Source organism: Mauremys mutica, chromosome 1 (genome assembly GCF_020497125.1).
Source record: "Mauremys mutica isolate MM-2020 ecotype Southern chromosome 1, ASM2049712v1, whole genome shotgun sequence".
NCBI classification, from domain to species: Eukaryota; Metazoa; Chordata; order Testudines; family Geoemydidae; genus Mauremys; species Mauremys mutica.
The window spans coordinates 92,674,761-92,700,889 of record NC_059072.1 but is presented as its reverse complement, the minus strand read 5'-3'; the positions used below and the strand labels follow the sequence as shown (position 1 = coordinate 92,700,889).

Sequence of the window (26,129 nt, the reverse complement as noted above, 5' to 3'; positions counted from 1 at the left end):
GCATTATCAGACACCAGGAGAAAGGTCCTGTGGTGAGAATAAAGAAGGTGTTGGGAGGAGGCCATGAGGAAGTAGCCCAGGGAATTGTAGCTGTCATGCAGCTGTTCCAGGAGGCACTCTAGACAGCTGCAGTCCACAGGGCCCTGGGCTGAAACCTGGAGTAGAGGGCGGACCTGGGTTCCCCCCAAACCTCCCAACTCCTGATCAGACACAGGAGGAATTGATCTGGACTGTGGGTTCTACCAGAGGGGAAGGTCTCTGAGCTGTTCCCTGATCCACATGGTGAATCTCTGAGGCGAACAAATCTGCCAATAAGCACAGGACCCACCAAGATAGAGGAGGAACTTTGTCACAATACATACACACACTATGTTTGCATATAAACACACAGATTATGCAAGAACTCATCCTTTTGAAGTTTCACCATGAGGAAGGACCATCTGCTGATTACGTGTTACTTGAGGACAATATCAGAGGCCCAAACTGTATAAAGGAATGATTCACAGATTCATGGGGATTCTTGTTCTGAACTAACAGCTGTTATGAACACGTCACCACAGAAAACCCCTTGGTGAGATGTGAAAGATTGATCACTTGCCAGAGCCCTTGTTGGAATTGAGGTTCTCTCTGGTAAGCTTATTAGCATACGTATGTTCTTCTATTGTTTTTAATTTGTTTTCTCTCTAATGCTTTCACCTTAAGAATAAATGTGCTTGCTTAGGACAAGCTGTGTAGTACACTATGACTATAGGCAATTCTGCTCCTTATAGCCTCTGGTGAGAAAGCAAAGCAGGCTTGCTTAGGCAGTCTGACTTGCTGGGAAACTTAAACTGTAGGCAGGGAATTGTGCAACCTGCAAAATCCCTGGTCAGGAGGGAGAGAGACATGGGTCTCCACCCAAGAGAGGTGATGGCTGGGGAGCCAGGATTCTAATAGAGGGTGCCCTTCATGGACCACAGAGGGGGAATACACAAAGTATTCCTCTGACACAAAGTAAGAGGCGACTTGATTATGGTCTATAAGTACCCACAAAGGGAAAAGATTTCTGATAACAGAATTTAAATCTAGCAGAGAAAGGCATACTAAGATCAATAGTTGGAAGCTAAAGCAAGACAAATTCAGACTAGAAATAAGTATTACTTTTTTTTTAAACTGAGGGGAATGAGTCACTGGAACAATTTCTTTAGGGATGCAGTTGATTCTCCATCATTTGAAATCAGGAATGAAGCTCTCTCTAAAAGATAAACTATAACTCAAACAGAAGTTATGGGTTTAATCAATCAGCTAATAGTTGAGATTGTATGGTCTATGATATACAGGAGGTCACACTAGATCAGGGTTTCTCAAACGTCATTGCACCCTGACCCCCTTCTGACAACAAAAATTGCTAGACGACTGCAGGAAAGGGGACTGAAGCCTGAGCCCCACAACCCCAGGCTGGGAGGCCAAAGCAAAAGCCCAAGCCCTGCCATCCTGGGGGGCGCCAAAGCTTGAGGGCTTCAGCCCTTGGGGATGGGCCTCAGATTTTGGTTTCAGCCCTGAGCCCCAGCAAATCTAATGCCAGCACTGGCAACCCCATTAAAACAGGGTAGCGACCCACTCTGAGATCCTGACCAACAGTTGGAGAACCGCTGCACTAGATAATCATAACAGTTTCTTCTGATCTCAAAAATCTATTACTCTCACCTGCAGTCGTGTCTTCAAAAGCTTTCGTTTAAACCCTTCATAGAACATGAACTGTATGGCAGGATTGAAGACCAGCAGCAAGGAGGGGAAAGTACCATTCCACAAAGCCAAGACTCCTTCATCCCGTATTATCTGATGAAAGGCATCTGATGTGGAAAGTGGAGAAAAGCAACAGGAATTCTTAACATACAGAGTGACATTCTGATTGCAAAGGGTATGATTAATTCTACATTTTGAATATCATCCTCCATTGTGTACGGGTCATCTCAGCAGCCTAGACCCACTGCTCCCTGTGATACACTTCTTCTTTTGCCTTTTAAACTAATGAACAAATTTAGGAACTATGATGGACAGAGTGGAAGCAGAGGTATTTCTTGGTCAAACTGGCACTTGTCAGAAAGCTTATATTTACCTCCTTGTGTAGCTGTTCCCCTCTTTTACAGAGGCCCAATGTCACCCTGAGATTCTTCTAGCTAAAATGGCTCTCTTCAGAGCTTTATTTAGTTATGTTTCATTTTAGCAACAAGCAGCATAGCTGATCATAAAGTTAACCTCCCTCTGCCTCTGTTCCATTTAACTGGAAGTTGCCTAAGAATGTCATCTCCCAGTCACCACCTGCTAACACTAAAATCAAGAGGCTGAATTGGAACTTGAACACCTTTGGTTTTCATTTTAAGCATGAGCCATTTTTCACTTATAAAAACAAGGTACACAGCACCAAAATTAATTCCCTATGTTTAAAACAGTTCAAGTCTGAAATGTCTGTAATAAAGAATTGTGTTTAGAGAAGCTGGCTACCACAAAGTTTAAATATTTGACTTCTTCCCCCACTCAAAAGCATGGATCAAGGCAATGAGATAAATATACAAGATCTTCATGGAGAAACTATTGCTAGTCAGTCAGCAGCACTGGGTCATGGTCATAAGGTCACTCTCTGGAGTTCTCAGGCAGCAAGACCCCCCAGGAATCATGGGATGTATATCCTACCTCCACCAACAGAATATTTACTATATAGGAGCTATACAGGAATAGAGCACTGAGGCACATTTCAGAAAATGGAGACAGTTTGGAGGACTGGATAGCTCAGGAGAGTAATGATGGTAAATAAAGTCTTATTTCTAGACTGACAGTTCAAACTTTAGTCCAATTCAGTGATGACTGGAAGCCACTGTTACCTCATTGGCTATTCAATAACCTACATGAAATCAGTTTGTGGGCCTAGCAGAATAAATGTCCACACCCCTAACAGCTACAACCAGAACTGGCAAAAGTTGGCTTCCTTGTCAGTTTCAACAAAAATGTTCAAGAACTGAATGGGTCAGGAAGACTGTACAACCCTCCTCCCTTACGTGGGGCCCTTTTCAGGATCAACAATGGGCACCGTGCACACATACAAGGAGGGTGGGAGACTTATGCTACTGTGGATAAGGGACTTTGGTCTTCAGAGCCATCAATCCAATCTTTTTCACAAACATGAAATTCACTGAGAAAAATGACTGCACCAGGTGCTTACCCACAATGCCCTTGTAGTTGGTTGGTACAATATCTTCATTTCTAAACTTTGCTCCCTGCAGTTTCAGTCGTGTGTTCACTACCCAGAGTGGAGTGGTCAAGAGTACGTTCACGACACCTAATACAAAAGCACCCCACAAGGAGAAGAAAATACATCTTAACAAAAGTAAAACAGAAAAAATGGGTCTGTCTTTCTACATTTTTTCCTTCTTTAATTTCAATGTACAAACTAACTCAGTAGTAATTCACATAGTATAGAAAACTACATAGCAGGAATTTAAAAAAAGACCAACACACAGCAAAGCTAACTACACAACTTCTAACAAATGATTTCTGTAGTTTCTCCAATGAGTCCACAGAGGCCAAAACAATGGGTTTTTCAACAACTAATTAAAGGTTCCTTAGGTCAAGCAAATTCCAAGACAGTCTTCAATCGGGTTACTTCAGGGATTAATTTGGCCCAACATGTTGAAAAGCATATCTATTAGTCACCATCCAGCTAGACTCAGTTATAAGAGAAGTCATGTTGTTCTACAGCTTTGGGAATTTTTGACAAGTTTTGTTAAAACTCTTCCAATCTAGTTTTGTTGCCTGCAAAGGAAGGTGGGATAGGTGGGAAACAGACCTCTCACCCATTCGATATCTGCTGGAAGTTCTACTCCACATGATTCAATGGTAGTGGTAAAAGCTACTGATTCACACCAAGTTAAAGAAGATTTAGTTATTCAAAATATTGCAAAGTTGCAAAAATCTTCTTTAACAAAGAACCCTAATATCAGTAGGAAATCTACTCCCACTTTGATCTGTCCTGGAAGAAAATGGCATCTAGGTACCATGGTAATGGATACATTACATAGAGAAAATGGCTCAATATTGGATACTTTTTTTGTCCAAGCGTTCAACAGAAATAATTTTATAAGTGTGTGAGTATATATACACCCAAACCCACGCACACAGAGAATGTGGGATGGTAGAAGACCTAGAGTAAATATGCATGACAAATAAAGAGAGCCATAATATGAAGCGGTTCTCTATAAGATACAAAATACAAAACACCCAGGCAGCATGACCTCCAATGGGCTTCATAAAGCAAGGAGGTCATTATGTAATTTGGTTAAAAATCTGAGTTTCACAGAATCTCATGTTATGACATACTATGTCATCATGCCTTATAGGTTCCATTACCTGCAACAAACCCCAGGACCAAATCTTTTCCTGTGGTTGAATGTTGGCCTTTGACCCAGAGAGCTCTGAGACTGTTAAACGTATAAAAATAGACAAAATTGGAGCAGCAGAGGCTGGAAATAACAGGGAACCACCCTCGATATGGTGCCAGGCTGTGGAGAAAAAACAACAGACAAAGTAAGGGTCAGAAAACTACCATTATAAATTGAAAGCATCTGGGATCTGACCCAAATCTCACTGAAGTCAATGTGAATTTTTCCATTGGTTTCAACGGACTTTGGATCAGGCCTCCAAAGAGAAAAAACGCTCTGGAAGCCATTGGTTAAATAGATCCGAAGAGAACAGAGTTGTGGACCCAAGAAGGAGTTATACAGTGTCTTTCATCCACAGGGATCCCAAAGTGCTTTGCAGATCTATCAACAGAGGAATTTTTATATGCTACTGAAATACTGTACCTTTGGGATAGAAAACAACATCTCCTCTTTGCCAGGGACAGCACATAAGTTTTAAAAATTGTGTTTAATTGTGTGTGTGTGTGTGTGTGTGTGTGAAGAGTCACACAGCTGGCACTATATATAGTACCATTATACTGAGACAATTTCCAACCAGTAACAATCACACTGACTCAATATAATTCTTAACTCTATTACTGGTTAAAATAAAACACTCAATTATTTGCTTATAATGATAACACTCATGAGTAACTCCACTGAAATAAGCGAAGTTACAAAGGCTGGTAAAAGTGAAAAGAGAAACAGACTCAGGAAATGTATAGTCGGGGTATCTTCAAATTGTACGTATCAACATTCCTCCACTTAGTTGGGAAAGTACAAAGAATTAAGTTTCTAAGGTTACAGGCTTCCATGATTAACTATCAGTAGTACAGTTACTGGTGGGGAGAAAAAAAAGATGGAGAAGGAAAAAACAACTCTTGCATGTTTCTGGTCCCTTCTATCTGAGGAAAAATATACATACGCCTTATATGAACCATATACTCTATTTAAAAACAAAAGAAACCCGCAAAGTCTTCATAAAAATGAGAGATGCTTCTGATGATCTGATTACAAATATTTTTTCAGAAGAAACCTCCAGAAACGCAAAACAGCAAACATCGAAGATAAGAAAAATCAGTTAATTTTAGTGGCTCAAGGTACCACTACCCTCAAGCCAAACCTGTTCTGGTGATAAGAGTAAAGTCCAAGTGACTGTCCTGAATTTTATCCAGGTGTTGAACTTGTCTCATCTAGTTCACACCAGCAGGATGAATTAGACCACACCAGCAGAAACTGTCTTCAACGTCATTTAAGAAAGGTGGGAATGAGAGGAAATGGATAAAGCAGTTTTTGACAAGTAAGAACAGTGTTTTCCTGGTGCAGATAAGGGCCTAAGAAGAAAACCTGTGTTAGCTAAACCGGTTTTTAAAAAACAAATTCCACTACCATGCTATTTGTATAGCATGAAAGGAGCCATTGCCAAATGACACCCACAGTATGCTTGGGATCTTGCACCTTTTATTGTTTTTCCAGTTGTCCCACCCATTTCTTCAAAACTATGTTAGCTTTATCTAGGGCTCTTAAGTGTCTTGAGGGAAATCAATCAGTTTCCCATTGCCAGAAAAAAAACGGTTACGTACCTGTTTGGTAACTGTTGTTTTTCAATATGTGAAGCATATAGCCATTCCACTTCAGGTGGTGCGTACCAGAGTCGGAGATTTTTTTCTCCCATAGCAGTACCCATTAGGGCAATGTACGTGCCCTCCTTGTGCTTGTGGTGCCAGCTAAGGGTATACTGGGCAGAGCCCACCCCAAATTCCTTCACACCAGCAGCCATATTTTTGACTCCGATGTAAGGGGGAAGGAGGGTGGGTCATGGAATGAACACATGCAACCTATCTTGAAGAACAAGTTACAGAACAAATATATAATTTTTTTCTTCAAGTGTTTACACATGTCCATTCCAGGTGACTCACAAACAGCATGAAATCAAGGAGGGTATCAGAGTCTAGCTGAACAAGGACAGCAACACAACTCTCACAAATCTAGCATCATCTTTTGAGGCTTGAGAGACAGCATAATGACTAGTGAAGATATGAACAGATGACCTAGTTGCAGCCTTGCAAATGTCACTGATGGCTAAGAAAGCAGCTGATGCTGCTTGCAGTGTGCTGAAACTCTCTCAGGTGTAGAAAATTTAGTGATATCATAGCACAGTAGAATACAGGAAGAAATCCAGGAGGAAATTCTCAAGAGGAGAAATGAGTTGACCCATCATCTGTTAGCAAAGGAGATGAATAATTGACAGGACATCTAAACTGCTTAGTCCTGTACAGATAACAAACTAATGCCCTGTGGACATCCAAAGTATGGAGTTTTTCCTCATCTTTATGAGAGTGAGGCTTTGAAAAAAAGGTTGGTAAGCATATAGACTGATTTCAGTGAAAATCTGACACCACTTTTGTTAGAAATGTAGGGTGTGGATGTAAGCAGACCTTACCTTTATAGAACACCATATGGGAGATGGAGGATCAGCAACTAAAGTCTGAAATTCTGTTTTGCTACTACCCAAAGTAATAACCCCCAGGAACACTGCCTTAATTGAGAGATGAGAAAAAGAGCAACTGGTCATAGGCTTAAAAGGGGGAAGGTCCCATTAAAGCTGACAAAATCAATTTTAGATCCTATGATGGTGTGGGATCTCTTACAGATGGGAAAAGCCTGTCCAACCCTTTCAAGAATCTAACAGTAGTAAGGTTAGAAAAAACAGATCTTCCTTCTATAGGAGAATGGAATATGGAAACAGCCACCAAGTGAACTCTCAGGGAACCAACACAGCAGCGTAGCTAGTGGGGTGCAGGGGAAGCAGCCGCTTCCCCTCAGCACATTTTCCAAAAGCGGTGCCTGCTGGGCCGGTGCTGGGGGCAGCACAGCTGGAGGCGCCATGGTGGGGGGGTGGCAGGTGCGGCCGGAGGAGCTAGGGGGCCAGTTCCTCAGCCATGGCGCCCCACACTCAGCGCGGCCCCAACATCGCCGCAGCCACCTCCTGCGGCAGCTCAGGGCTCGGCAGCCAAGTGCTCCCCGCCCCTTGCTAATGCGGCAGCAGCAGCATCTCCCGGCAGTGGCTCGCGGCCCAGTGAAATATTCTGCGGCCCCCGCATCCCATCACAGCGGGCAGGGGGAGGTGAAAGGGCCCCTGAGCCTTTAAGGCCACCTGGCTGGCAAGCCCCACGTGGAGCGCACTGAGCACCGGGAGCGGGGCGAGCTTGTGGATCCAGGCTGGTGTTTACCCCTGACAGCGACGGGAGGGTCAGGGCTCAGCCCGGCCCGGCCCAGCAGCGCCATGGAGCGAGGCTCGGCCAGCGACTCATGAGCCGGAGCCGGGATCCACCCGCGGCGTGGGGCAGGATCGGCCGGGGACAGGCGGCAGCACAGGACGGAAGGTGAGCGGTGGGGGTCCAGTGCCTTGCACTGGGGGGTCTGGGCGAGGGGCTCCCCAGGGCCAGGCCCACAGGGCAGGGGCGCAGGCCGCGCTGTCTGGACGGGGGGCCCTGGCGCGGCACAGGAGCCTGGAGCCCGGGGCGGGGGGGATGGGACCCCGCGGGTGGGGTCGGGCGGCGCAGCCCACCGGGGGACACCTGCAGAGCGGGCTGGGCAGGAGAGACTCTCCCGGGACCGTGGGGGTACGGGAGTATCCGCACCCCTGGGAAGCCCACAGGAGTCCTGAGCCGGGCCCCGGGGTTAATCTGGGGGGGGAATGGGAGGAGCCAAGGGGGCGTGGCCAGAGGAGGAGCGGGGGGGGCCTTTTTTATGTTTGCTCCCCCTACACTTAGAACCTGGCTACGCCACTGAACCAACAGAGTTATTTTCTGTTAGGTGAAGCAGATAATCCAGAAGAAAATACACCTCTACCTTGATATACCGCAACCCAATATAATACGAATTCGGATATAACGCAGGAAAGCAGTGCTCCAGGGGGGCGGGGCTGTGCACTCCAGTGGATCAAAGCAATTTCGATATAACGCCGTTTCACCTATAATGCAGTAAGATTTTTTGGCTCCCAAGGACAGCATTATATCGAGTTAGAGGTGTATATGGAAGCCTGCACGGGAGGGGTACCCTTCTGCTGGGACCACATAGAGAATCTTCTCCATTTCATGAGCAGGGTCCTGTGAAAATTCCAATTTCATGAACTGTGCAGAAAATGCTAAATTAGTCCAATATCACTATTTTTCCAACAACAGAGAGGTAGAAGTGGGCATTCATGCAAGCCAGTCTTGTGATTGGTGTGGCTTGTAGTGTGTTCTGGGTAGTAGCGGCACTGGCTACTGTATGTCACATAAACCAGCTCCTGAGTCCCTCCCACAAACTATTGTTCTGACATGATGATGCTGCCATATGCTAGGAGCCGCACAGAGCACAAGACTGGTGCACATGGATGCTCGTTTCCAACTCCCTGCTGTTGAAAAAATCACAGCAGTTTGGAGGGGACTTGGCAGTCATGCATAGTCCACAAAATTCTATATTGTACCATTACACTACCATGAATTTAAAAAAAAAAGTCATGATTTTCTCAGGGCCTATTCATGAGATAAGTGCATTTGGTGGATGGCTTTCTGCTATTTAAAAGCATGTTTTGAATTTAAAGGAACAGTCCATTTCCTGGGGAGTTAACCAAGGAGCATCCTTATACATCTACTAATTGTCAGGAAGCAGGGAGGATAAGTCAGAGACAATGGCTTCATCAGGAGAAGGTAAGGAAGTGTTCAGTGAGGACATCACAGTATCAACCTGTTCTGATGCCTGCTGAACCTCCTTACCACATGGGTCAGACACTGGATATTTAAGTTCCACCACTTACCGAGTACTGGGATTGGCACTAGATAGAGTGCTTGGACAGAGACTTAGTAGTAGCAGGTGCAGGAGATGAGGACCTAGTGTCTCGAGGGACACCCTGAGGATTCCAAAAAAGCTATTACTGGATCTGATTTGGTATCAGAGACTAACCCCAAAGCATCCTATACCTGGACCTAGTCCAGTGAGAATGCCAGTGCCAAGACCTAAACCAGCAGAAAGGGAAATCTAAGACCTCCTGTAATGAGTGTGTATGATCCCACCTCCGACTCCAGGGAGGAGTAAGTATAATCAGAAAGCCAAGATGGTGCATGTAGCAGGGTGGACCCTGCTCCTGCCCTGAGGGGTTTAAAAGCAGCCTGGCAGGGCTTGAGAGCTGTGGCTCTAAAAGCTGGGCTGATTGGGGAAGTGGCTGCAGCTGGGCCACACCCCATCGGGCCACAGCTGGCCCCTATAAAAGGCTGGAGGACTGAAGCCCAGACAGTCTCCCTCTGCCTTCAGAGGGAGATGGGCCTGGCTGCAGGGAGCTAGAGACCAGATACCTGAGTGAAGCAGGGCTGGGGACAGGCTGGGGAGCTCCAGCCTGGAAAGCCCCAGGCTGCGGCCTAGCAGAGGGTTAAAAGGTACTGGGGGGTTGCAAGGGGCAACCCAGGGGTAGGCCAAGGCAACAGGTCCAAAACCCCTTTGCCTGTGATGAGTAGGCTGATACTGCAGTCTGCCCCAGAGTGTGGGGCTAGACAATGACTGGCAGTAGCCAATACTGAGGCAAGGTGGGGATAGAGGGTGGGGGTTCCCTGAGGAGGGGAGACCCAGAGAGAAAGGGGTTACTGCCAGGGGGCAGCACCCCCATGTAAAAGGGCACCGGTTCCAGGGAGGGACACGGGGGCCTGAGGACAGGCGGATCACCGGCCTGCAGAGGGCGCTACAGCGCTGGAATGAGCTAATTCCCGGAGTCACCAGCAGGAGGTGCCGCAGGGGTGAGTCTGACCCATCTACAGTGCAGTATCAGGCAGTGCAGCAGGACATTGGGACCAGAAAGCACAAGAAGTAGATGGTAACAGGGGAAGCATTAGCAGCTTTCTTGCTGATGGTGCTGTTTGTCTTCCTTGCTAAACAGCACAGCTTTTGGCTACCATCAGTATCGACTGGAAGGCAGAAGCTTGCTGTGAATTGGGAAGCAGAGAGGGATAGGAGGGGAAGCAAGGGGAGTTACTAAGACTCAGAGAGAGGAAGTAGCCAGCTCCAGGATGAGAAGGGTATCCCAGCAATTCTTATGCCAGTTCCTCAGTGGCTGGCACATACACACCTGCCCTCCCTGGACTGGGTATCTCTATCAGCAATGGCTGGACGGTCAGACTGGGCTGGACTAGGGACTCACATGAGTGACCATCTCTCCCAGCCAGCCCTGTGTGGTCCCTGCACACTAACCCCAACGAATGTAAAAGAAGAAAAGGAGAGGAGAGTTGTTGCTATCTGCTCCCTGGTGGCAAACCTGATCCCATGCACCAACACAACCATTCCAGACCCTCTCCCAGATCCTACTCCAGCCTTCACAAGATACTATGGGGGCAGAAAACATTGGGGGCCAGAAACATACATCAACCCTTGTAATATTTCCATTATGTAGGTGCTAGCCCTCACCACCTCCCAGTTCCACCACAATGGTACCAAAAACTGCGTAGCCCCTCATGGTGCCAAAGATGAAACAGGTACCAAAGCCTGCATTGCATGAATGGGCAATGCCATACCTCAATGTCTTGCAGCAACGGTGAGTATGGAACCAAGATGCAAAGGAGGTCCCTCAGGTGTTATCTGTACCGAGAGGGAGAGATGCCCCAAAGCATTCACTGAAAATTAAGTCAGTGCTGCTGAAGATCCTAACAACTCAGTCAGTCTCCATGGTACCAAAGGTAGTGCCGGATACAACAACTCTACATTGCTAGTCAAGTCTGTGATACCAGGGAGTTGCCTAGCTGGGCCTGGAGATCTAAACTCAATGCCCACCTTTTTCCTGTGTGACGTCGTTGCGGTCCTAGCCCTCATGAACGAAGAGGACTTTTCTAGCTAGAAGACTGTGAACTGCCTGATTTTTCTCTGCCATTTGTGCAGTACCAGAGAAGGAGAGTGGCATCTTTTCTCTAGTGAGGTGATACTGCCAAGTCTAGCAGTGCAATCCTGGGTGGATTAAGTCTGAACCCCTGTGTACTGAGTGGCTGGGTTCCAAGTAGAGGCATAAAGCAGTTTCCATGAAGAGGTGTCGAAATCTTACTTCCTGTAGAGAGGTGGGCCGGGGCTCGTCTCTCTCTGGGGCGGTGGGGACCTACACCGCCTCATTAAATTGGGGAATAGGTCTCGCGGGGAATTAGTCCAGCTGCAGGAGTCGTCCTCTGCGGCCACAGTAAGCCCAGGCCCTAGGTCAGGGTGGGGCACTGGTGAGTCAGGCGCTCAGGCCTCAGGCAGGGGCTGAGCAATCACAGTATACAATAGCAAGTCCAAGCCCTAGGTCAGGGCAGGGCAATGGTGAGTCAGGTACTCAGGCCCTCAGGTAGAGGCTGAGCAACAACAGCATATCAACAGTAGGCGCAGGCCCTAGGTTCCAAAGGGCCTGGGAGAGGGGGAGACTGCCACCCAACTTGTGGGTGGCAGGGGGGATGCAGGCCCTCCCACTCCACTGCATCCCAGCCCAGGACCCGCTGCTGTGTCAGTGGAGATCCTGTCCGCAACACACTGACATGGGTTCTAGCAGTGCTGCAGCAAGAGCAGGGTCGGCTGCCCCCAGGCTACTTCTAGACTCCCCTTCTTGAAGTACCTGGGTCAGGGTGGTGTACTCAGGGGCATCCAGCACCATGGGTTCCTTGGAATAGCTGGCAAAGGGTAGACTCGGCAACTCCTTCTGGTAGCTGGCACAGGGCAGGCTTGGCAACTCCTCCAGGTAGCTGGTGCAGGGCAGCGCAGGCCAGTCCTTGGGTTTACTGCAGGCCACTGGGGTTTCCCAGTCACGAGCTAGGACGGAGGCATCTGGCCTCCCCGGCAGCTGCTCTCTCGGTGAGCCCTGAGGTCAGGCCTTTATACTTCCGGGGCAACGCCTGACCCTCTAGGGGGCGGGCTCAGAGTTCCCTGGCCCCGCCCACTCTGGTGTCCAGAGGAACGCGTCTCTCTCCAGGGCAGCAGGGAACTACACCGCCTCACCACACTTCACTAGACTCAAACCCTTGCAGATAGGGTACCTATACCTAATAGGTCATCCCCTCAAACCCTAAACAATGAGAGTGAGGATTTCTGACTAGCATAGACTTGTTACAGCCAGAAAAGCACTTAAACCCTGGGGACTTAGGCATGCCCCAGGACAGAGCTTGAAAAGCTCCAACAAAAACAAACAAAAAATTGCCAAAAGCAAGTACACTAACTAAAACTATATATAATAATAATTTTTAGAAAACATTATCTCATAAGAGAAAGGGAAAGGTGTGATAAGCACACACATTCCAACTACCATGGTGAGAAGGAACTGAGGAGGATTGAGGCAGCTCTGCCCTTTGTACCTTAGGCTAACAGCAAAGCTTGCTGAGAGCACATGCACCACCCTGACAGATATCAATATGGGGAAAATATTTACTGCTTTGGGTGCACTGGCACACACACACACTTGAAGTGAAATGGACATGTGCAAGCATTCGAAGAACTTGGATTTTCAATTTTGCTGTAAGTGTACGAAGTCTCATTTTTACAGTCTTTCAAATCCAACTATTACATCCTCAAATCTCTCTCTTATTGTGGACTCCTTGATTTCTGTAGCGGTTTATACATTCTATAAATTCCTCAGAGTAGATAATGGAAATACAGAACTGTGAGCCAAAGATGGTATCAACTGGTTTACAAGTGTTTTTTCCTCCCCATGCTCACTCTTATTTGCTTTCCCAGAGCCTTACACACATTTTATTGTTGATCCTGCATGATTCTCAGGTCACAAAAATCATGCCATCCATGTCAGTATATTCCTCTTTCACTCCTCTTCTATTTCTAGGGGGTAGGGAAAGTGTTTAACCTAGGCCTGGTCTACACTGGAAAAATAAGTCTGCCAGGGATGTGAAAAATCCACACCCATAAGCGGTGTAGACAGTGCTAGGTCGACAGAATTATTCAGTCAACCTAACTACTGCCTCTTGGGGAGGTAGATTACCTATGTCAGTGGGAGTTTTAAGAGTAGACAAACTCCTAGTTTCACCAATTGTAACTGCATGGGTAAAGTCTGAAAAAGGCAAAATGTTATTAGGCAAACTGGAACCTGGCTAGGATTGACAACTCTACTCTAGTGTAAAATACCAGGAATTCTTGGAGTAAGCACTCCAAGGGAGGGTTACATACACACCTACTTGTCAGTACTTTTCAACAAGGTTCTGTGGTCAGGGATGCAACTCCTACAGCATAGCTCTGTGCAAGGTCATGAAGGTTAACTTCTGCTACACAGGATCCTAATTCTCCATCCTGGGTCCAAACAGCCATTTGTGGGGTTCTCCAGGTGGTGGGGGAGAAGAAAGAATGAACCTTTGACTGGAAAGCATATCCCAAAACAGCCTATTATTCAAGGTTGCTAGGTTATCTAAAAGGACACTGCACCTGTATGATTAGAAACTGATGCCCCAGAGAATCCAGACAAATGAAGAGACTGATATATGGAAACTAATATATCCAGATATATGGAGGCTCACTGGATGCACATCTGTACTTACAGGCCTTCTTCTTTGATAATCTCCAGTAGCACTGTGTGTGTTGTCTTGGACTTGCGTTTCTCATCAACTGGAAGACAAAAGACAGATCTAATTTTTAGCACTTTAAAAGTTGAAAGTACTCATCATCAACTCCTTATTCCTCTATTCCTCTAAAACTGCCAATTTCGCCTTCTCCACAAATTACTCAGTTTTCTCCCAGCTCCTTAGCCACCCCTGAAAGCATCCCTCTCTTTCCTCTTGATATTTAAGGTTTCCTGCCTCCATATTTGTTCACTCCCCAACAACACTAAGGGCAGGTCTACACTACAGGGCTCAGTCGACCTAAGTTACGTAACTCCAGTTACGTGAATAACACAGCTCTAGTCGACCTAGCTTAGGTCGACCTTTTGCGGTGTCTACACCGCACTGGGTCGATGGGAGAAACGCTCCTGTCAACTTACCTTAGGCTTCTTGTTCCGGTGGAGTACCGGAGTCAATGGGAGAGCGATCAGCAGTCGATTTAGCGGGTCTTCACTAGACTCGCTAAATTGACCCTCATGGATTGATCACTGCATGTCGATCCCCCGGTAAGTGGAGAGAAGCCCTGAGATGTGCCCCCTGGGCAGCTGCCCCTTAACTTTTGTTAATTCTTGATCTGATAATTGGACCATGAATCAGAGATGGGGCTCACTTCCCTGTTTCATTGTCATAAACATTCCCTGACCCCCAGACCCTAATAAACCTGCCTCTTACAGCTAGTTTACAGGTGACCATGCATTGGGAAAAAGCCTCGTTTTCTAAGAGCTGAGGATTGCTGTACAGTATTATGGGGCTAATTCAAGCACACATACCTGAAGATTTGTCAAATGATCTCATCCCAGTTCTTAATAAAGCTTTAGCCACAATATCAGATGCCTTCTGGTTCTGTAGTTTATAAGTAGGAAATACCCAGCTTGACTACCCAGGGCTGTTCAGAAGCTTAAAGTTTAATTTTGGGAAACATGAGATATTTGTACTCCCAATTTCGCTCTCACTCTGTGCTTTTAAATTCCCCTGTAGCACAATGCCTACATTAGGCAAGAACGTGCTGGTTTTACTCCTGCACATAGTGTTATTCCCATGGGCTGGCAAGACCAGCCACACGAAACTAATGCAATCCTGAGCAGTTTCACTCTAACTCTCAATTTTGATCACCTCTTCTAAATCTGAGAATATTCCTAGAGAGAGGTACTTAGGACAAGTCTACACTTAAAATGCTGCATCAGCGCAGCTGCTATAGCACTTTAATGAAGATGATCTAAGCTGACGGGAGAGACTGTTCTCCCATTGGTGTAGTTAATCCACTTCCCTGAGAGGCGGTAGTTACGTCGGTGGGAGAAGCAGTGCTGGCTACATGGAGGGTTAGGTCGATATAACTAGGTCACTCAGGGGTGTGGATTTTTCACACCCCGAGCAACAAAATTATTCCAATATAGGTCTGTAATGTAGACCAGACTTTAGACATTCAAATCTGAGCCGTAAGTCACACAGCAATGACTTTTCAGCTAATTAAAGAGTCAGTCAGTGCTGTTCCTAAAGGGAGAATCAGCCTCAGCTAGAAGAATGTTGCTGGTGATGAAGGAACAAAAGGAAAGATCCTTGTTTACACAGAGGAGATCCCTATGATGGAGGTGTGCCAGGCCCTTTGAGGTCCCCTGCTGGAGGTCTCGCAGTCCTAACACACCCTGCCTCAGGAAAGGAGCAGTGAAAGTGGGTCCCCCTGAGCTGCCTAGAAAGGCTGCAGGGCCTGAGCAGGTCAGTTGCTAGCTGGGACCAGAAGGGTGAGGAAGGACTGGAAGACAAAGTGACTCTCTAGGAAGGAGGCCTGGGAAAGACCCTGCTCAAGCAGGGATAAGACAGAGAGAACCCAAAGACTGTAACCCTAAGGTAATGGGCGAAGGTGATGGGACTCAGTGGGAAGCAGCCCAGGGAATACAGCAGCAGCAACTATTAATGGAAGCAGTACAAGGCTGCTGTTTATAGGGTCCCTGGCTTGGGACCTGGAGTAGTGGACAGGCCTGGGTCCCTGGGGAAATGGCCTAAGCCCTGAGAAGGGCTCAGAGAAGCTGGGAATGGATCACTTGATAATTACTTGTTCTGTTCATTCCCTATGGGGCACATAGCATTGGCGACTATCAGAAGACAGGATACTGGGCTAGATGGACCTTTGGCATAGCTGTTCTTATGAGATAGGGCTGAAGACCCAGGACAGAACCAACCATTAGTGGAACTTTGTTATTCCAGAAGGGGACTGAACCTAAGAGATGATCTGACTGGACAGCTGGGGCAGCAAGAACACAAAGTCAAAGTTTTGAGGGCAAAAGCCCTGGGGGCAGTGCTCTACAACAGAGCCGGGATGAACTTAAAGCCAGCCCAGAAGGGGGATGAGAACACAGCAAAGAGGCAGGGCTAAAGACACTAATAAGAGCACTGTGATATGCCCTTGATACCCCAGAAGGTGTTCATCCATTTTAGACTGTGATGTGAACTGAGGGCTGAGCCACTGAAGACGTGCCCTACAACAGCTGACAGAGCACCAGGAGCAGAAAAAGAGTGCAGGATCATACCCAGGTGACAGGAGGCACTCACAAGAGGTGAGTGCACCCCATCACAATCCCTATGCAACTACTCCCAGAAATGCCAAAGCTAAAAGGAAATGGAAACAAAGACAGGAGCCACAAAAACACTGGTGTTTACACACTTACCCTGAAGTCTAAGTCTAGCTGTATCCAAAGGAAAAAATACTGTCATTGCAGTCACACTGCCCTGAAAAATGACAGAACAGTTAATTAGCAATTTTTTTTATATCTATCTGTCTGTAATGAGTTACATACACAATCATTACAAGTTTCTCAGCAAAATTACTCCACATAATCAAGAACTAAACTATATTCTTTGTTAAAAACTGCTTAACAATGACCTTTTGTTTACCCCTCTAAATTCTGTTCCCACCCAAAATCAAAATTTGCTGGATAAAGGTAAAGGGTAATATGCATATCAAAATTTAACAGAAAAAGAAAATGAACCCCACAGACACCAATGACTACTGGAAACTTTTGGTCACAGGGTTAGAGAAAAGACTTTCAAATGTGATTAAACAAATTATAAATAAATTGAAATGATTGCAAAACTCTCCTTTAGCATAAGTTTTTAGAAGTCTGATGTCAGTAAGCAGATAAAAGAGCACCAGTTTGTTTCTCCATTCTCACTTCTGCCCTACCTATACAAGTCTGATAAAAGCTTATGAAGGAGGAATGTTAAAATTACATGGCATCCATCCCTCTAAATTAGTATCAAAACAGTGCCCTAGAGCACAATACAAGGGACCATTGTGTTATGGGAGGTGCTGCCTTCTAAATGAGACAAAATAGCAGTTCTCATGCTCATTAAAAATTCAGATGCAGTTTTTGCAAGTCAATCCCAGTGCTTAGCCAAATTCCAATTTAGGAAATTACAGTCTGCTTCCATAAAGTTCACCATGTACCGGTACCGGTAGTTTTAATTAGATATAGAGGGTGAAATCTTGGCCAATATTCTCTACTTCTTGTGCAGCACAGCCGTTGGATCCTGTAAACACAGGCGCCGGTTTCTAATTTTCCACAGGGGTGCTAAACCCCAGCTCAGCCCAGGCCCTGCCCCTAACTCCACCTCTTCCCCCAAGCCTCCACCCCCGCCCTGGGAGGAGTTGATTGGCAGGGGGGCAGCTGGTGGGCGGGAAGAGGCAGGCTTGGCTGCTGCTGGGTGCTAAGCACCTGCTAATTTTTCTGTTAATTTTTCACCCATGCTTGTAAATATGGCAATATGTAAATATGGCTCCTCCCTCCACAACCTCCACTATTTGCCTCACCACCCTGTTGAATCTTACTTTTAAGACTGTAAGCTCTTTAGAATGGAGCAGTCTTTTACTGTTCAGCGCCTAGCACAACCAACCTGGTTGAGCCTCCAGGCACTATTGTAATACCAAGACTCATAAAGTGGCCTGTAAGTATCTTCTTCTCCAGCTTCAGCCTCATAGCTCACAGATGATCTGTAAACAATGAAGCAACAAGGAAGAAAGCAGAAATTCCCACTTGAATCCAAGTGATAGCAACAGTGATTTTTTTTTTAAATTTTATTTCTATAATGTGGCTCTGTGTTAAGCCAAGAAAATGTTTTTTGCCTTGTGTGAAAGAGAGTTGTTATGTCTGGGTTATTCTGTGCACTCAATTTCAATTTTGTATTATGTGCTGAACTCGTATCTAACCTTGCCCATGGCAAAGTTATGTATTCCAGTCAGCTATCCTGCCCAGGGAAGGTGCTTGACACTTAGCTGAAGACTATCACAGAGACAGAGTCATCAACTTTAAATTGTCTCAACTGCTAGCCCAACTCTGCAGAACAGAATATCCATATCGTCAGCATGATTGATGGACCTGCAGCTTTCCAGGGGATGTCTACACTACAGGTGCTACAGCAGCACAGCTGCAGCACTGCTGCTATGCTGTGGCAATGTAGACAATACTACAGCAACAAAAGGAATTTTTCTGTTGCTGTAGTAAATCCATCCCCTCAAGAGACGGTAGCTATGTCAATGGAAGAATTCTTCTGTCAACCTAGCTGCATCTACAGTGGGAGTTACATAAATCTAACTATGTTGCATGGAGCATGAAGTATTTCACAGCCCTGAGCAACAAAGCTAGGTTGACCTACATTTTAGGTGAAGGCCAGGGCTTACTCTGGACACAATGGCAAAAGTAGAAAGGGACTGTATTTTAAGGGGGTTCCTTCTCTGAGCAGGGGGGCATATCACTGTCACATGTAAGCTGGAGGTGCAGAGGAGGGAGAGGGGGAGAGAGAGAGAAGGAGGGACTCTGCCCAGCCTGAACACTAGCAGACCTCACTTCTCGAAAGGGTGAGATTAGACTAGGATGGGGGTTAATCTCAGGACTTTTGTTATACTGTAAATTTCTGTAACTCTGCACTTTCTTAAGAGTAAAATGACTATGGTTAAGAGATTACTTTACTAAAAGTCTATGTTCCTTGCTTTCATACCACATTGTCCAAAAAGAGGTTAAACAAAAAGCTAGGGTTTCCCACAGCTGGGTGGAATTCTGTCTGTGTGTATATGCAGTTGGGGGTGGGAAACACTTAGGAGGTCTGGGACACTGATTTGGGGATTTAGAGTAACTAGACTGCAAGTCCCAAGGAAGTACTCAGACAAGAGGCCTGATCCTGGGAGTGCTCCCTAGAAACCCAAAGCTAGACTCTGTGGCTAGACTCTACCCAAACCCAGTTGGCTTAGAAGCACATGGGACCTGACAGCTGTGTCCACTTACAATAGACTGGTGACTGTACAGAGGCGGCACTAGGCCAGCTGCAACACCTTCCTTCACAGCAATTGCAAATTCTTGACTAGCAAGTCTGTTTCTGTAGATGGACAGCTTGGTCAATCTGAGTTGCTTCCAGTCAGTTGCTGAGTAGAGTGCCTCCTGGTGTGAGGAAGTTTTTTTTTTCTGATTTGTGCAAACAAAATTGAACAAATTCAATTGGAATTGTCTAATTCCATGGAACAGAGCAGGTTATTAAAGGGAAGAAATGCCCTATCTTCTCCGCTTCAAATTCCAGCTAATGTAGCTCTGTGGTACTGAAAGCATAAGAGCACTGGGATAGTGTCTTTTGTTGGTAGAGATTGTTTAACGCCCTCTTGGGGAAGGGCAAGTGACCAGGACATGTGCAATCAGACCTAATTATCAGAGCAGGAGTCAGACCGAATCAGGTACCGGGAAGTCAGAGTCCATTACAGGCCACAAGGCAAAGAGAATCAAGTATCAGGAGGCTGGCAGGGTCAGAAGCCAGAGTATAGTGTCTCTTGAGAGCAGGGTCTGGAGCAGAGGCAGGCAGGAAGTCTATATTGTTGCTCACACAGCTCCCCTTCAGGGCTACCTGTTTTATATATTGGTATTGGCCAATCAAGGAGTTGTCTGAGACCGCCACTCTGGTCCTGCTGGGTGGTACTTCCTGCCAAGCTGAGCCCCATGGGGTCCTCAAGTAGGAGCACAGTCTAAGCCTCTTGTGGTGATTGTGGAGGCATCAGTAGCCCTGAACCCCCCCCCCCCCCCAGATACCAGCCTTGCTGGTTGTAATATCATCCCTGCCTACAGGCCCCCCTTCGAGGTGGTGTCAGTCCAGGCTTGTCAGGGTGAGTTTTGTGGAATTTCTCCACCAGGTCAGGGGCATGGACATGGGAGGCAGGCTCCCAAGCACATTCTTCAGAGTCATAGCCTTCCCAATCCAATGGATAGCACAGGCAGCCATGTATCTGTCAGGAACTGAAGATGCCATGCACTATCGTATTCATCGTGACCCTGGATTTCGAGTGGTTGAGGTAGCGGTGTGGTTTGATTGGGGAGGAGGTGTTCATTATAGGGCTTTAGAAAGGAGACATGGAAAACTGGGTGTATTTTGAGAGACTGGGGAAGCTGGAGTTTTGAAGATAAATTGGTTAATCTGATGGCATATCGGGAAGGGTCCCAGGAACAGGTGGTCCAATTTGCAGGAGAATCACCTGGTCTGGAGGTGTTTGATGACAAGCCACATCTTTTGGTCTACTATAAATACTGGAGCTTCTTGTCATACAATCTGCATGCCGCTTGTATACCTCCTTTGCCTCTTCAAGGTGGTTCTTAAGCTTTTACTGAATGAAATGGATCTGTTGGACCCCATCAGTGGCAGTGGGATTCGGAGGGATTGCTGGTAACGCCAGGTGGAAATGGGGATAATATAATTAGAGAGGAAGGAGTTCCGACCCTTAGAGGCATAGTCAGCATTGTTGTAAGAAAACTGCATATGGCAGGAATATGGACTTGGTTCACCCATTTAGTTTGTCCATCTGTTTGGGAGTGATATGCAGGAAAAGTGGATATGCAGACCTCCAGTAATCTGAAAACTTCACACAAGAAGCAAGAGGTGAACTATGAGCCTCAATCAAAAACTATGTGGTCTGGGAGTCCATGGAGCTGGTTCACATTGTGCAGTAGCCTCAGCAGAGGGCAGCCAGTTGCAGAGGATGAAGCGGGCTATTTTGGTAAGGCAGTCAACAACCGTTAGGACTACGGTGTGGTCATCAGACGGTGGGAGTTCTGTGGACCAAAGCCTAGCCAGTCTGCAGGAGTACTAAGGTGCCAAGAGGTCTGGTTTGGGGTATCTTGGTACACAGCAGTTGCAGGAGTCTACATATGCTTGGACCTTTGCCTGCATACAGGACCTCCAGAAAAAGTGGGTGACCAGGCGGGAGATCTTCTGGTAGCCAAAGTGACCCACCGTTGGAACGTCATGGCACAACTGTAGCAGCTTCAGTCAGAGTCACCCTGGGGGCACATACATGTGCTTGTAGAAGTACATTACGCCATCCAACACAGAATGGTGCAACTTAGCCCCTAATGGTATGGGCAATGTCCCTTGGGCAACTAGATCTTCTTTCTAGGCGGGTCAGATAAGAGAGCAGGTCTTGCTGAATTATGGCATTAGCAAAATTACCAGGCTTGAGGAGGTGGAGGGCTTGGAAATTGGTTCTTTTCTTCCCTGGTTGTAATCTCTGTTTCCATAGAGCAGCGGTTCTCAACCAGCAGGCCCATGCGGCCCAATTAGCACACAGCTGCAGCCCACAATGATAAATGAGTTGAGAACCACTGCCATAGAGCACCAGTCTTCCCATTTCACTTTCCTGGGAAGTAGGTAATAGTAAACTCAAACAGAGAAAAGAACAAGGTCCACCTTAACTGTTTCTGGTTCAACACTTTGGCCTTGCGGAGGTACCTGAAGCTCTTATGGTCACTGAAGACCTATAGTGGGTGCTAAGATCCCTTGAGATGGTGATGGCATTCTTCAAATGCAGTTTTTATGGCACGCAGCTCTTTGTCCAGAATTGCATAGTTCACCTCGGCATGGGTAAGATCTCAAGAATAGAACGCAAAAGGGTGCAGAACTGACTGGGGTCCAAATCATTGCAACACTAAAGCCCCTACGGTCATGTTTGACACATCTGCTTCTACTATATATGGGCAAGTCAGGTCAGGGTGTGCCAGGATTGGGGCCATGGTGAAGGCAATCTTTAGCTGGTCAAAAGCAAGCTGGGCTTCAGACAACCAAACGAATGTCACACCTTTGCGAAAGAGTGAAGTCAAGGGAGTTATTACTTCAGAGATGTTAGCAATGAGTCTCCTATAAAAATTCACAAAGCTCATAGAGGGCTTGGCTGCTGTCCAGCTGTGAATGGCTTCCAACTTCTGCAGATCCATTTGGATTCCCTCCAGAGCGAAGATATACCCCAAAATTTCAATGGTGGCCTTGTCAAAGATGCACTTTTCCAGTTTGGAACCCATGCTTCTGTAGGTCCCCAGGACAGACCAGACATGATGGTAGTGCTGCTCTGGGTTCTCTGAGAATACCAGTATATTGTCAAGATAGATAATCACATAGTGGTCCAAACATATTGTTCACAAAATGCTGAAATGTTACAGGGGCAGTGGTTAAGCCAAACAATCACCAAGTATTCAAAGTTCCCATATTGGGTACCAAAAGCAGTCTTCTATTCATCCCCAGGCCTTATGCATACTAGATTGTACAGCCCCAGAAGATCTAATTTCATGAAGATCCTGGCAGTCTTCAAGCAGTCCAGCAATTCCAGAAAGAGGGATGGGGGTAAAGGTTATGAATAGTTACTTGGTTCAGTGCATGATAGTCTATGCAGAGGCCTAGTGACCCATCCTTCTTCAGGAAGGGGACTGGTATCCCCCACTGGAAAGGTAGATTGCCAAACAAAGCTCTTTGTAAGGTTTTCAGACATGGAATATATCCGCCCGTAGGGCACCTTTGCCCCAAGCTGTAGGTCTATCGGATGGTCATAGTCTCTGTATGGGGGTAGCAAGTCTGCATTTTTCTTTTCAAACACACCGAGATAGTCATGGTACAGTAGAATTTCAAAGTTACGAATACCTCGGGAATGGACGTTGTTTGTAACTCTGAACAAAACATTATGGTTCTTTCAAAAGTTTACAACTGAACATTGACTAAATACAGCTTTGAAACTTTACTATGCAGAAGAAAAATGCTGCTTTCCTTTTTTTTTAGTAGTTTACATTTAATATAGTACTGTACTTGCTTTTTTTTTTCTCTCTGCTGCTGCCTGATTGCATACTTCCAGTTCCAAATGAGATGTGTGGTTAACTGGTCAGTTCGTAACCCTGGTGTTCGTAACTCTGAGGTTCTACTGTACTTGTCAAGGAGGCTGAGGTTCTTGCCTGGGGCCACTCGTCTGGCTAGCCCACACTGTAAAGAGTTCTGCTTCCAAGGGTCTCCTTCCATCCTGGGGCCCCAGGTGCAGGTCAGCTGAGGGTTGGTTGCTTTGTTGGAGGCACGCTTTCTGAAAGTATTCAGGGAAGCTAATTTTCCCCTGCCACCTGGAGATACATGGGTCATACTGGTCCAACCAAGGAATGCCAAAGAATGGGGTCTGAATCACATCCAGGCACACTGTTTCTTGGTGCTTCTCTACTACAGCCTCTAGTGGGACAGCCTCTTGAGTTACTGGTCCCGATGATAGGGGCAATCCAACAATCATCTCCAAAAGGTCCAGTGTGGGTTTCAGCCAGAAGGGGATCTGGAGGGTCAGGGCTTCCTCAGTATCTATAAAGTTGGCAGCGGCCCCAGAGTCTATCATTGCTAACATGGGGGGATCTGCTGTGCCTGCTACAAGACCTGCAACTGCAGTAGCAACTGGAAGTGCGGGGAGGTGCCATGGTTCCCAGGTCGGGTTCTACTTAAGGGCAGGGTAAGGAGAGGGTAGTGGTTATGGAGCTCTGGTGCTACGCAGGCTGTGCCCTTCTACTGGGCCTGGGCTGGTCCATTTCCCAAGTTGTTGTATTCTGGACAGGAGGCAAGGGCATAGACCGATCCCCTGCACTAAAAACAGAGGTTCAACTGTCAATGACACTCTGTCTCTCTCCTCAGGGTCAGACGTTGGCAACCCAGGTCGACCTGCATGGGTTCAAGACTCTACTCTACAAGCCTTGGCATGGAGGGCAGGTGGTGGGGACTGTTGGGACACCTTCCTTTCCTCGTGCCATTCATGCAGCCATGAGTTAATCTTCAAGGCAAGGTCTACAAAGGTGCCTAGGTAGGTGGGGCTTTCGATGCAGGTTAGTTCATCTTTTACCTTGTCATTGAGCCCCCAGCAGAACTGGTAAAATTAGGCTGCTTCATTCCATTCAACATCGGCCACAAGTCATCAGAAATGGGTAGGGTATGAGGTGGCTGGCCATTGCCGTGGTGAAGTTTCCGGAGGACAGCCCCTGCTGAACGGATGTGAAGCAGGTCTTCGAAGATGGTCACAAAGGTTTGCAGGCATCCCAGTCAGAGAGCACAAGGCTGTTCTGCTCCAACACTGGGGAGACCCAATTAAGTGCTTCACTGTTGAGTAGGCTGACTACTAAACAAGTCTAGTCTATGGGGTACACTTGAGGGCAGAGCATTCAGGCAATGGCACTGTGGGAGCTGGTTCAGGCAATGCATAGTCTGTCTGGGCACATAGGGTCACTGCTTCTCCCTTGCGAGCTGCTTGTGTAGGGTTTGTGCTTCGGCAGTGAGCTGCGCCACATGAGCCTGTGACCGGCCTACTTGCTTGTGCAGGACCTGTGCTTTGAGTGCACACTGTGTAGCATGGGTCTGTAGTGCAAGGGTCTCCGCCTGCAGATAGGCCACTGGGTCCTGGGTCCTCAGGGACCCATGGTTGGACGGCTTCCCTTTCTATCATCTCTGGAGGAAACAGATGCATTTGGGGTGGTGGCGAAGAGGGTCTGAGCAAACTGTCATGATCAGGATGTGGGTGGTCAGACCTAGTGGTCAGAGCAGGAGTCAGGCCGAGTTAGGCATCAGGAGGTCACAGTCCAGGATAGGCCAGAGGGGAAACCAAGAGTCAGGTGTCAGGAGGCAGACAGGGTCATGGGTAGGTATGGACCAGAAACAGACGGGCAGTCTGTGGCTCACACAGCACCTGTTCATAGCTTCCTGGTTTACATACTGGTTCTGGACAATCAGGGAACTTTCTAAGTCCACCACTCTGGTCCTACTAGGGCAGGTCTTCCTGCCAAGCCTAGCCACACAGGGTCCTCCCATGGAGCCCAGCTTAAGCCTCTTCCTGTGATGCAGGGGCATCAGTAGCCCCAAAACCCCACAGTTCCAGGTTCCAGTCCTGCAGGTTCTAACAGCCTGATTTTAAAAAAAGCTTGCGTATGACTTGTGCTCAAGAAACTATTTAATGGAACTTGTGCCTTAAGAATCTGCCAGTCTATTTATCACACAGGGTGAGAATTTGCTAATTTATATCTTACATATCTAGTATGTTAAGCTCAGTTTGTGATTTTTGTTTATTTACTAAGGTAATCTGCTTTGATCTGTTTGCTATCACTTATAATCACTTAAAATTTACCTTTTGTACTTGTTAAGCTTATTTCTTGTTTATAACATAACCCAGTTTGTACAATTCATATCTGGGGAGGGTGTCAAGAAGCAGTACACATCTCTCTCACATTGAGAGAGAGAGGGCAAATTTTTATGAGCTTGTGCTGTGCAGATCTTCCTATACAGTGCAAGACAGTATTATTTTGGGCTTATCTCCAAAAAGGTATGTGCACTTTAGTGCTGGGTGAGTCCCCTCATACAGAGCTGACCTCAGTCTGTGTCTGCAACTGGGTATGGCCCTACCTGTCTGTGTGTGCTGCAAGAGGTCGGAAAGCCTAATTCAGCAAAACGGGGAGAGGGAATCCAAGCTGGTGGAACAGGCGAGGTTCCGTGAAACCCGAGTACATCAGGTGGCATCCTGGATAGGGGGTCTAACCCATCATGCTTGGTTTTCAGAATTTTAAGTTTTGCTGAACTGGATGTTCGGGAAGAGCACAAGTTACCCCAAGTTTTTGCGAGTTAATTTCTTAGTTTTTTAAAGAGAAAAAATGTTTGTTGGTAGGAGTTAGTGGTCATTCAGGCAGTTGTAGTTCTCATCCAAGTTTGCAGTTGATATGCTGCAGTGGCTAGGTAATAATCAAAAGACATAGTTTTTTATATAGTAATTTTCATCGGGGGTGGGGAGAGGAATAGCTCAGTGGTTTGAGCATTGGCC

General features: G+C 46.7%; 1 protein-coding gene across 2 annotated transcripts in view; it reads right to left on the bottom strand.

Moving 5' to 3' along the window:
• The window catches only part of SLC25A17 (solute carrier family 25 member 17), a 53,862-nt gene that overhangs the window by 13,822 nt on the left and 13,911 nt on the right, over nucleotides 1-26,129 (bottom strand). The window contains exons 1-6 of one of the 2 annotated variants that reach the window (XM_045002156.1): nucleotides 17,909-17,980; nucleotides 16,684-16,744; nucleotides 13,961-14,027; nucleotides 4,384-4,535; nucleotides 3,200-3,316; nucleotides 1,687-1,832 (exon numbers count right to left, since the gene is read on the bottom strand). In XM_045002156.1, the coding sequence (XP_044858091.1) occupies nucleotides 1,687-1,832; nucleotides 3,200-3,316; nucleotides 4,384-4,535; nucleotides 13,961-14,027; nucleotides 16,684-16,729 (528 nt within the window). In that variant the 5' untranslated portion in view covers nucleotides 16,730-16,744; nucleotides 17,909-17,980. Of the gene's footprint in view, nucleotides 1-1,686; nucleotides 1,833-3,199; nucleotides 3,317-4,383; nucleotides 4,536-13,960; nucleotides 14,028-16,683; nucleotides 16,745-17,908; nucleotides 17,981-26,129 lie in introns of those variants that run through there. The other variant, XM_045002155.1, reaches the window with a different exon arrangement.